Consider the following 13,143-nt stretch of genomic DNA (forward strand, 5'->3'; position numbering starts at 1 on the left):
CTTTGTCAAACACAAGGACTAGCCAATACTCACTGTATTAATCTCACCACACCTAAAAATAAAAATATCATTTGATAGAATCTTAGTGCATAACTACCGCAAGGGTTCATATTACAAATCATTTAACAGTAGAATTGTGGTGTCGAGAATATGGCATGTGTCAAATTAAGAACTTTGCTTTTCTAAGCTATTAATGGAGCGAAAAATGAAATTCCCAACCGGAAACAGCGCCAGGAGGTTTTATTTATTCTGTTTTACTTATGTTTTGTTACATGATAACCACAATTTACATACCAGGTGACTGTCTAATTTCAAAATCTTCCCCAATAAATTTGAATAAAACATGTATTATGATTTCCTCTTTAGATCAACTAAACGAAATACAGGGAAGCAGTAGGTCCATGGCGGGTACCTGTCTCTGGATGGATGTCGTCAGATCCGGTATTATCAATCTTCTTTGACTTTTTCTCACCTAGAATCAAGCAAGACAATTATTAATGTTGTTTGATGTACGCATGAATACACCTGAACAAAGACACAGAAACTCTACAAAAAGTTCACAAAGAATATACCTGCGTATGGAGTGAGATCAAAACACAGCAAAAAGTACTCAGGTGACGTGGTGGGCAAAAGAAGGATGGGGAAGAATGCAATTTTATTGGGAAACAACAACCTAGGCAGACAAAAATGCTTATACAAAAGTATCACAAGTGCAAAGAACCATATTAAACTGAGGTTAAAATACAAAATTTATTTGTAAATACGTCAAAAATTCATAATAGAGGCAACAAAGATTTCAATAAGACAGCAATATTAAAAAAAATAATTCAAAAGGCAATAAGTAAATAAACAAAGACAAATCTAAAAAAAATACAGTTAAAAACACAAGAATATACGGAAAATATTTGTGGCACATGAGTAATAGATCTCTAGTAAGAATGCAAGCCAGAGAATTTTCCAGTTTTTAGATTTCTTGCAAGCAGCCTCCCATCACCCTTTGTGCTTTTGTGAGATCGAAACACGCTGATGTAACTCGAAGGCAGGAGAGGAAGCGATCAAGTGGTAAAACCACGGATGGCCCCATTTTTGGCACAAATTAGCCCAAGTGCCCATAAGAGTTTTTTTATTAATTAGAAGAAGCTCTTCTATGGGCCGTCATTTTCCTCTGTGGACCAGAGTCTCATTGCTGACGTTACATGCAGCTCTGGAAGGGCAGGAGAGGCCAAGTGCACGAGGGGGGCTCGGAAGCATGCAACCAAATTCAGACAGGGGATGGCACGTCGATCTTCTTCTGACCCTCTTTCAATGTTCACCTTGGTGGAGACACAAGGTCAGGTCTAGCAGGTCCCATAATCTGTATCCTTCCTGCTGTGGCCATGAAGAACTTCTCCTAGCGAGTTCAGATTATTCACCCACTGCCAAAGGACAAGCTGCGGGAAAAAGACCAACTACCTGCCATTGTCCAGCTTCTAACAAAGAGCAGCCGATCGCTCAACAATTAGCATGAATTAATTGATTTTAACAACCTCTTTATTTCATACCTGGCTGATAACATCAGCCATCTCGATCCCTATAAGATTTTCCTTATTATCTGAAGCTAAACATAAGGAAAACCAGTGTTGTGACTGGGGGTGTTCAGAATTGAATAGCCTCTCTGCTTGAAACTACATGTCATTTATTTTTTAGCTAAACCTAATACATAGTGAGGGGGCGTGGCCACGCGACAAAGTGTCATTACGTAGCCTTACTGAGCTCCGCTCTGAAGCGGGACTTTCTTGCGGCTTTCGAGCCTCGTCTGCCGGCTCTCACAACAGCGGACTGCGGGAATGTCTGCATGAAGATGCGGTGAGCCCTTCAGTGGATTTTGTGCTCCCAAACCTGGTTTTGGTCCCCTTTGCCACGGTGGTGAGTTTTTAGTGTGCAGAATCGCGAGTGCCTGACATTTTGCTTTCGGCGCTGGCGTTTAACCTCTCAGCGGCCTGTTTTTCCAAATGAAAGCGCCTCAATAAGCATTCTTCTGGGCCTTTCTTACTTGAAAATAAAGGAGACAAATGAAATTCGCTTCCCAGTGCCCAGCATAACTAACTGCCCTCTCCTTACTGTTCCACTCTTATTAGCAGTCATCTTTTATTTTATAGGCAGGATTTGCCATACTTTCATACTTTCTGAAGATTTTTGAAAACTTTCCAACTAATGCAATTGTGATTCTGACATTGGCACTAATTTAACCAACTACTACCTGGATCTTTACTGAAGGAGCACCAATACCTTAGAGAGTGCAGCGTCGCCCAGTGCTCCCATCATTATGTTCTGAGCCACCCATATTTTTCTCCTTTTGCCAGCCTTCTCTCATCTTAGGGCATGGTTGAACAATGTTTATGTTATGAAAGTGATCCATTTATCAATGTTTCAATATCTTCTGTGGCAAGGAGAAAGTTTACATCTTTAAATTGGGTCTTATTATGATATTTCATACTATCCCTCAAGCTCTTTTGCTACTACTGCTCAATGATATTATTATAATGTGTGACGCAGGTTCTGTCTTTATCACCTTACCATCCTTCTCTTTATAAGATCTCAGTCCATTCTCCTATCTTTTTGAGACGTATTCACCAAGTGCGGCATTTAAGTAATTGCTCTTTTCAGTGTTTTCACAATGGCTACTGATTCTCATTCTGTCAGGTCTTCTTCCTCTGGTACTAAACCAAAAAGGCATAAAAATGATCCACCTTCTCCAATTCTCTCCTCACAAAATCCAGTCCTGGACTCTATATTGGATGAAGTACGTAGTCTTTAACCTTTTATGTCTACTACCAATGAAAAGCTAAAACAAATTGAGGAGAGATGGATTGTTATGGAGGGAAAGGTTTTGGAACTTGAACAACGAGTGAGCGACTTACAAGATGTTTCTTCAAAGATTCCCATATTAGAACAAGAAATTCACAAGTTAAAATTACACACAGAGGATCTTGAAAATTGTAATCGAAGGAATAACCTACGCCTTTACGGTCTTCCGGAAAATATTGAAGGCGCTGATATGGTTTCTTTCCTACAGAAGCTCCTACCAGAACTATTGGATCTGCAGCCATCTGCATCTCCCCTCAACATTCAGAGAGCGCATCGTCTTGGTCGTCTACATCCCTCTTCAAATAAACCACCTGGAATTATAATGCTGTTCTTGGAATTTACCGAGCTTATGCATGTCCTAAAGGCAGTAAGACTTAAACGTCGGCTCATCTGGTCAGGACATAATATCTTCATATCCCAGAATGTTTCCAATGCAACAAATGCTCGACGTAAAGAATTCCTTGCCCTACGTCCTCAGATGCGACAGCTAAATATTCAATATGGAATTCTTCATCCATGCCTTTGCAAGATCACTCATGAAGGGCGTTCACGTTCATTTGATGAACCTAACACACATAAACTTTATCTACATGATGTCTCATCTCGTGGAATGGATACCAACATCTGACTGTTCTTGTAGTACAATATTTGTTATTATGATTATTCAAGTTATACTTGGTTAAAACCGTTTGAATTGTTCCTGTTGCTTTCTTATATACGAGGCTCTCATTTCAGATATTTTATTATTATTGCTGCCCATGTCCTTCGACGTCACTATGCTCCTCCAACGTCGGTCATTCCTTGCTTTACAGATCTTGATTCTACTCCTTGATCTGTTTACCTTTTTCTTGTTCTGTCTTCCTCTTCTTTCTCGATCTCACCTTTCGTCTTGTTTCGTGGCACTAGTGTTGTCTTTAATAATTGGTATATTTCATCACATATCCAACATTGTTTTTCCATTTTTCTTGTTTTTTCTCTTTGTTGTTTATGCAGTTTTGTGCTCCTGTTTCCTCATGTATTCCCTAATCCTTCCTCATGGTTAATGTGGTCTCGTGGAATGTTCGTGGTCTTGGGCATCCTGTCAAACGTCAAAAGGTATTGTCTCATTTAGCTAAACTTAACCCCAAGTTGCTTTTTCACAGGAAACCCACTGTAATGATGTTGAATCTCTTAAACTCAAACGCCAATGGGTCAGTCAAATTGTTTTTTCTCCTGCTATTGATCGTCATGGTGGTGTTGCTATATTGTTTCATAAATCTACTAATGCCCAAATTGTATCAACTGAATGTGATCTTTCTGGTCGGTGGGTGATGGTTGATGCTATAATTAACAAAATACAAATTACTTTTTTCAATATTTATGGTCCTGTTAAAACTGATCCAGAATTCTGGCAATCTATAAAATTGAAGCTATTATCTGTATCTAATTCTAACATAGTGGTTGGTAGTGATTTTAATAATTGGCTAGATCCTTTTTTAGACTGACAATCCAAATGCAAATTTAAACCAGATAAGACCCACAAATCTTTTCAATCTGCTTTGTCATCTCGTCCCCTATTTGATACTTGGAAAATGTGTAATCCTGATGTTTTTGAATTTACTTTTTTCTCTTCTGTACACCATACCAGATCTCGTATTGATTATATTCTAATCTCCAAAGCATTATTACCTTACCTCCACTCATCGGAAATTGGCTCTATTTTTATTTCTGACCATGCTCCAGTTTTTATTTCTATTGATTTATCTATCACTACATGTAAACAAGGCCGTTGGCGTTTTAACAACCACCTTTTATCAGATCGTACCTTTATTTCAGAAGCGACCTCCTTTATTAATGAATTTCTTGTTCTTAATGACTCTCTAGACACCTACCTACACAATAATTGGGATGCTTTTAAAGCATCCTTTAGGGCCTTCGCTATTGCATACTCTTCAAAGAAAAAGAAACTAATGCATGCTAAATATAGAGGAAACTTTATCACAACTCAAAACATTAGAACATACTTATTACACTTCCAAATCCTCATCATCACTACAACAGTTAATTAAAGTTAAATCCACCCTCAATAAAATTGCTACTGTTGATGCTTGTAACATCCTGCTTAAGGTTAAAACGAAATATCACGGAGGCCAAAACAAAGCAGGGAAGATGCTAGCAAACCTTTTAAAAATCAAATCAGAAAGTAAGGTAATTGGTCCTATCCATGCAGAAACAAATAATAAACTCATCTCATCTCATTCTGATATTGTTAGTACATTTCAATCATATTATAATCTTTTATACACAGAAACTACTAAGCCTTCTGAAGAAGACTTTACCTCCTTTTTTCAACACATCCCTAAACCTACCACTCTCCCGGATATTTTCACACCTCTTGAAGTGGCTATTTCTCTTCAAGAATTATCTGATGCTTTAAAATCCTTGAAAAAATTGAAGGCTCATGGCCCTGATGGCTTTCAGCTGAGTTATTTGTAGCCTTCTCATCAATTTTTGCTCCTAAATTATTGGAACTTTTAAATTCCTTTATATAACTCTAAGGCCTGTGGCTCTTTTTAGAAGCCCTTATTATTGTCATCCCTAAGCCAGACAAAGACCCCATCTAATGCAAAAATGTTCGTCCTATATCACTAATCAATTATGATTGTAAAAGTTGTGCAAAGATCTTAGCTTCTCGTCTAGAGAAAGTTATTCCTTCTCTTATTAACCCAGATCAAGCTGGCTTCGTCAAAGGACATTTAGCTTCTGACAATGCCAGAATGTTTTCCAATCTTATTTCCTTGAGCAAAAAATGCCCTTCTCCCTTAGCTGCATTATCTTTGGATGCTGAAAAAGCTTTCAACAGAATTAATTGGGATTTCATGATACGCACTTTGGAGAAGTGTGGCTCAATGGCTAGAGCGGCAGACCCTGATGCAGAGGTTTAGCCCGGGACCAGGAATCAATTCCCGCCTCGGCGGGTCTTGGGCTCAAAATTCCACGGACCTGATAATTCTCGCCTCGGTGCCTATTCCAATCATGGAGTCCCACTCTGCAACTCTGGCAATAGCTTGCTTAATCTCCACAACGGCCCCCACAATGCTAAGGATGCCTGGCCTCCACCTTGGGGGTGCCCAGGAGTGGACGCCTCACAGGGAAAGCCAGGATGGGTTCCACAGCGGTATTCGTACAAGCGCCTTGTGACCCTTGCGGGTGAGTAGTGCGCTATACAAGTATCAATTTACATTTTTTACTTTGCAATGGTTTTGTTTTGGTCCAAAGTTCATTTCTTATGTTAAATTATTATATACAAATCCAAAAGCATGTGTTTTTGTCAATGGTCTTTTCTCCCCTTATTTCTCACTCCAAAGAGGTACTCGCCAGGGTTGACCCTTTCCCCACTTCTTTTTTTATTATGTATGGAACCCTTTCTTGAACGCATTAAAAGCAACCCCCTTATTATTGGTTTTAACCTAAAGTCACACCAAATTAAACTTTCGGCAGACGCAGATGATGTTCTTATTTATAAATCCAATCCTACCTCCTCTTTACCCCCTTTTTTACATGAAATTTCATTATTTTCTACTGTTTCAGGTTATAAATTAAATTTCTCCAAAACTGAGATTTTGCCTTTAAACCCTTCATGTTATAGACATATGTTTGACTCTACCAATTTTACATGGTGTCCTCAAAAAATTCAATATTTAGGCACATGGTTCTCATCTAACATACGTGATACATTATCCCATAACTTTACTGCCTTTAAACATAAAATTACCAACTTGTTGAATTCCTGGTCTCATTTATTTTTTATCATGGTGGGGTAGACTAGATAAAATTAAAATTATGATTGTTCCCCAAGTATTGTTCACATTGTCAATGTTACCATTCAAAATCCCCAAATATTATTTTACACAGATTAATTCTTTATGTATTAAGTTTTTTGGGAATAATAAGCATGCACGTATTGCCTTGTCCAAATTACTTCGTCCCAAGATTGAAGGAGGTGTGCGTTTTCCTGATTTTAAATTGTACCACGATGCTTTCCTGATCCGTCAATTTTATGCTTTGTCTAAAGATTATCAAGAAGTGTCTAAACCTGCCTGGGTCAATGTAGAATGTTCATTATTAAATGATTTCTCAGTTAAGGATATTGTTTATTTGACTAATTGTACCTTTATCTCCAAATATCCAATTTTGAAATATTCTCAGTATCTGCTTCACACACTTTTCTTTAGGAATTTTGATAAGTATTGTCTTTTCCTTGCATCCTCAATATGGTTTAACAAACACATAAAATTCCGTCACAAATCCTTTTATTACAAACATTGGAAAGAAAAGGGTATTTGTTATGTTAATCAAATGATTGTTAATAATGTGCTTTACCTTTTCATCAACTGCAAGTAACCTTTAACCTTCCTGATTCTTTCATTCACCAGTATAACGTTTTAGCACCAATTTTCCTGGATTGTTTACAGAGTTTCAATTCTCATCCAATTCCTACTTCCCTCACTCCTGACACCCCCTTATACCAACTTCCGTCTGATATTATTACCAGTGCCTCCTTTGTTTATAAAACTTTATCTACTACCTGTGCAAGGGTTAAATCGAAGATTGAACTAGAATGGGAACAGGATCTTTCTCAAACACTCTCTGTATCTCAGTGGGACAAATTTGGGCAAAAACTCTTCAAAACTTCCAAAGCTGCAAATATTACACAATCCTTATATTTTATTTATAATAGAGTTGTTATTACTCCCCTTCTTTTACATAAGTTTGACCAATCAGTCTCTCCATCCTGTTGGTCATGTCTTAGTGCTGAAGGTTCTCTAATGCATTTATTGTTCTATTGTCCTAAGGTATACAACTTGTGGAAAGCTGTTTGGTCAAAATGTATTTCGATGTTTTCCTATAAAATTCAATTTAATATTCATAATGTATTTTTAGGCACTTTGTCCCCTGATTTTGATCATATTAATCCCAAATCAATTTTATTTGATTTATTTATTGCTATAGCTTTTAAGGTTATATTAACATGCTGGAAAGACAACTCTAAACTATCACTTTTACTATGGTGGAATCTAATATGTGATGAAAATAGAATTGCCTTGGTGCCCCATGCTTCACTTCATTTACAAATTAAATCTGATTTACTGTGGTTACCTTTCACTTCTTTTCTATCATCGGATTCACCTTCTTTATAGTTTTCTCTTTTATACTATTTTTTGACTTCTGTTTCTTTCTCTTTCTATCTTCTTTCCTTTCTATCTCCCCTCTCTCTCTTTTCCCTTCCCCTCTATCCTTTTTTTAACATTTTATTTATTTAATTTTTATATATATATATAAAAAAAAGAATATTAATTCTTTTTCTTGAATACTGTTTACCTTCTGTTATTTTCACGCAGGTTCTAAATTCACTATTACATATGTTTTATGTCCTAGTTCTATTCTCCTTATGTATTTTGCTTCATAGTCTTATGTTCAAAACTAGGAGTATAAAAATGTTATAATCTGGTTTGTATCACTTATTTTTTCTGATGTTTTGTATGTTTATCTATATATATATTCTTTTTCCTTTTTGTAGGAACCGAATGATTTTATTTGTATTCTTGTGTTATTTAACCTCAATAAAAAATGATTTAACTAAAAAAAAAAACGAATACATAACTATTCATATTTAAAATAAAACAATACTTAGGGATTGGTAAGGGCAACAGGGGAAGGAGGGCAGGAAAGAGACCTGCATCGCTTGGCAGTTGTCCACCAAACCCCTGATGAAAGTACCAGGAGTGCCAGACAGAATCAGTGGCCATTAAGAACGCTTGCCCAAAACCCTCACACTGTTTTTGCTGCTGTGCTGCACCCTGCCTGCCCACCATCAATGGCTCCATGGTTCAGACACCGGCGTTCAGGCGTGCCACACCCATTGGACTCAAAGGGCTTCAGCCCCCCCGTCGTGTGGGGCAGCCCGGAATGAGACAGCTTCCCGGGCACACGCACAGCCGCACCCGAGCACTTCAGAGGTCTTTAAAAGACAATTTGCATGTTAATGAGGCTTTGTTGTTGTTTCACCCCTTCTAAGAGCCCCTGCCGCTCCAATCTTCCTATTGCCTAAAGTTTCAGCCCCCCCCCCCGAAATTTTTTCTTAGCTCCCCGGGATGTGGCTCTAGTTGCGCCTCTGCCTGCGTTCACCCACTACCCATCACTGCTATGGTTGTCCTTCTCTGAACATACCAGTGATCGTGGTGGGGGTGGAACACTGCAGCCTTCATCTTTGCATTCCTTGCTCCAGGATGCCTCATCCAGGAGGACACATCCTGCCTGTACCTACAACATCCACACAAAGCCTTGGCACCACAGCGAAGTTTAGGTGGAAAACACTCATTCCATATCCTCAGACTTCTCAGATTACTATTTCACTTCCTAGGATTTGTACAACTGGATCAAGCCACCATTGTGTCGCTCATGCAAATGGACTCTATGTCGATGACGGTGATTTAGAACTCAGTTATTGCATCTACATGCTTAAGAGAACATAACACTGAACTTACAAGAACTTCACTGGCTGCAAGTGTCCCGCTGAAATTCACTCATGGACTCTGCATTGCACATCTTGTTCTCCACAAATTAGAGGCAAGATTTTTAAAACGTTGTCTAACTTTTTTTAACAGTCCAGATAAAACCTGCTTTCCGTGATCCAAGTAAGGTTGAGTTTCGCCACTTTACCAGAGATCACCTCAAATATTTCTATTTTTCAGTAAAAACTGTTGAACACATTTCCAGAATGTAGTTGAAAATGTAGGAACCCCCCTCATTTCAGATAGCTATTAAAATGTTGCAAATGTTTCCAACTCCTGAAATAATATTAAGCTGCTATATCGCCTGCCAGATCACCTATGCCAAATCTCTAAATGAAACTAGAATATCCCACAATGGCTTGTCTGGCTGGAACATTTCCACTGTCTAATACACCATCCTGTGACACTAGTACACCAAGCTGCAGTGACCACGTCTGCAGCAGTGCAAAAACAACCACTGTTTCAATAAAAGCAAAACTCTTAACAAAGAGCACTTTGAGGCCACACAAGTGGATGCTATTCATTATACAAATGCTAATGGCAATGAAAATACTGAAAGTCAATTCTGGAATTGTATTCTTCTGTATTTTAATCATAATCATAAGGTACATGCATACAAAATATATTTTAAAATAGATCTAAGTTACTGGATAACATCTGTATGACATAGGAATATTTATTTGATGGTGGACTTTGGTTTGTTTTGAGGTAAGCAATTGCCTATGTAGTAAGTTGGAGAAACAGAATACTGTCTTTAAAATCAAAGGGATGAGGACTTCCTTTTTTCACTTTAAACAGTTCTCTTAGGTTTTCAAAATAGAAGGCTTGAAAAACGGTATGCGGTATTACATATCCAGAAGGTAATTTTTACAAAGTGAGCAGGTTATGGTTACAGAAATTTGGTATATGTTATTTAAGAAAAAATAGTTCTTAATTGTACTTTGGTGATAATATAATACCCATACCTAATGTTGATAGTGTAATATAAAAAGTCAAAAAAAGAGAGCAGAGGAAGGTGATCACAGATAAGAGGAAATAAAAGAGATTTGAGGATAACTGCGAAATGGAGGCCTCCTTTTCAGACACCTGCTTCCTGTCCAAGCTGTGAGGCTATTCTTGAGTCAATTCCACATATCATGTTTGTATGCCCAGCTTACAAAGTACAGAGAGAACGATAGTTAAAACCAATTTATAACCAACTGGGCACTCGTAGCTATCATGTTGCTTTGCGTATCTTGAGAACTGATGCACAGGAACTTTATGTTTGTGGACTGGCTACATTCTTTAGATGGGCGTGGAGTATTAGACTAAGAAACCTGAATGTTAACTCTTAGGGGGTCATTAGGATGGAGGATTTTCCGCATCCTCCGGGCCGGCGGAAGCCACCGCCGGCCCGGAGGATGCGGAAAATCCTCTGCGGACCCACCAGGACCCACCGCCACATTAGGATGGCTGGTGGGTCATGGTTTAGGTCCGCAGCTTTTCCGCCGCGGCTGGCTTACAACCGCGGCGGAAAAGCACTAAAATGGTGAAGGTGTCTCTTAGACACCTTCAGCCAGATTAGGATGTGCATGGAAACATGCTTTTCCGCGGCGGCTTTTCCGCCGTGGAAAAGCATGTGTAACTGCACTGCAGGGGCCCATTGCGGGCCCCCTAGGTGTAGTGGGGGGTGGGGGGTGCACATGGGGGGTACCTATGGTACCCCCCTGCATTTGCATGCACAATGCAGCAGGCACCGCGCGGTGCCTGCCGCTTTGTGCACGCAAATGCTGTGCATGCATTTTTAACATTGCTGCGGGTGCAGCTTGAAGCTCCACCCGCAGCAATGTTAAAAATAGAGGATGTGACCGCCACCCTGGCGGTCACATCCTAATCTGCACAGAGGGAACGCCGCAGCCCATGCGGACGTTCCCTCATGCTCTGGCCACCGCCGGCCCGGAGGATGCGGAAAATCCTCTGCGGACCCACCAGGACCCACCGCCACATTAGGATGGCTGGTGGGTCATGGTTTAGGTCCGCAGCTTTTCCGCCGCGGCTGGCTTACAACCGCGGCGGAAAAGCACTAAAATGGTGAAGGTGTCTCTTAGACACCTTCAGCCAGATTAGGATGTGCATGGAAACATGCTTTTCCGCGGCGGCTTTTCCGCCGTGGAAAAGCATGTGTAACTGCACTGCAGGGGCCCATTGCGGGCCCCCTAGGTGTAGTGGGGGGTGGGGGGCGGACTCAAGTCCGTCCGCGATCCTAATGACCCCCTTAATCTGCACTGTCGTTACTTGTCTGCTGATTTTAAAGTTTGTATGGTTCTTATACTGAAATAGCGACTTTTATCTATTTTTTAAATCAATTTTCAAGATCATTGATTATGGCATTCCGTTTTATGACAAATTGCATTTTATCTTATTTATATAATTTTATGGGAAATTTGCAGCTTTTATGATATGTATTATCGAAATAAAGCTATTTTGACTGACTGATTTGAGGATATTTGCATTTGAGAAAGAACAGGACAACTTGTGATTATCGCTATCAGATGGATATTGTAAATGTGTTAAAATGTATATGTATTGTAATAGTATGATTAATAAAGACTTTATGAATAAAAAGTAAAGGGTTGTTGTATCCTCCAGGAATCTTAAGAGGGTTTCTGGGAAGAAATATATTTTTCAAGCTTCTTCCACATGTTGCTATTCTTTATAGCATTTCATTGAAGGTTTCTGTTTACAGAATTATCGGCTCCTCTAGTAAATTGTACCCCTGCCCACCAAAAGTTGTCTGAGATCTTTCAGTTCATATAAAAGAGGTTTGAGGCCAATTGTTATATGAATGTCTATCAGAAGTATTTAATCAATTTGGAGAGAGAGGGTGATTTGGGTAGGGTATTTACCTAGAGCAATAGCAGTGAGGTCTGGGATCCAATTTATATTTAGTATTTGGAAAATGAGTGAGCTTTCTTCCTCCCAGAACTTTTTGGATTGGCTACAATATAACAGGGTATATTTAAGGTCACTTCTGTCCTCCCTACAACTCCTATATAGGTGAGAATAGTATAAGCCTGAGTTAAATAGTTTGTTGGGTGTCCCCTGTGCCTTGTGTGCTGTCAGTCGTGTGCATTGGGCTAAAGGTGGGAAATTATGTTCTTCACCAAATTTGACCACATATTGTTCCTGTCTATTACTTGGGGGAGGAGTTGAGACTGTACCTTAGTATATGTGCCTATTTTCCTTGTAAGGGTTCAGTAAGTCTTGATTATTAGGTGAGAGTAAGGAGTATATTTTGGATGTGGCTTGTCCTTCCTTAGTTAGGTTAGTTAGGGTAACTGGGGTGGGTCCAGTTTGTGTGGATGTTTGTGTTTGAATAGAATGGTTATTTTTAGAAATTTGTAAAAGTTGAATTATAGACTTTGAATTTCTTTTTAACAGTGGAGAACGAGAGGAGATGGGATGTTGGACCGAGAGCCCTACAGAGTACTATTCTTTTTTCTGTCTAAAGTTTAGTATAAAATATTTTTACTTTCAAATTTGAGTCTTTTGTTGTGCAATAAAGAGGTAAGGGTAGAGCAGGAGAAAGTTGAACAAAACACAAGAAACTGCAGCCATCCATCTTGGTTTGGTGCATAACTCTGTCACTTCAATGCAATCATGGTCCAATTAATCATCATGTTCATCATCTTTCTCCCTTTCTACACAATTCTTGTCTGAAATAGGAAGCAGTGTTGTTGGTTTCAAGACAGTGCATCTCCTA

General features: G+C 39.1%; 1 protein-coding gene across 2 annotated transcripts in view; it reads right to left on the reverse strand.

The window, feature by feature from the left end:
- Positions 1-13,143, reverse strand: part of LOC147751179 (uncharacterized protein C3orf20 homolog) — a 452,887-nt gene that overhangs the window by 346,331 nt on the left and 93,413 nt on the right. Inside the window, exon 5 of one of the 2 annotated variants that reach the window (XM_086919068.1) lies at positions 413-472. In XM_086919068.1, the coding sequence (XP_086775194.1) occupies positions 413-472 (60 nt within the window). Of the gene's footprint in view, positions 1-412; positions 473-13,143 lie in introns of those variants that run through there. The other variant, XM_086919069.1, reaches the window with a different exon arrangement.

This window comes from Lissotriton vulgaris, chromosome 1_1 (assembly GCF_964263255.1).
Source record: "Lissotriton vulgaris chromosome 1_1, aLisVul1.2, whole genome shotgun sequence".
Lineage (NCBI taxonomy): Eukaryota > Metazoa > Chordata > Amphibia > Caudata > Salamandridae > Lissotriton > Lissotriton vulgaris.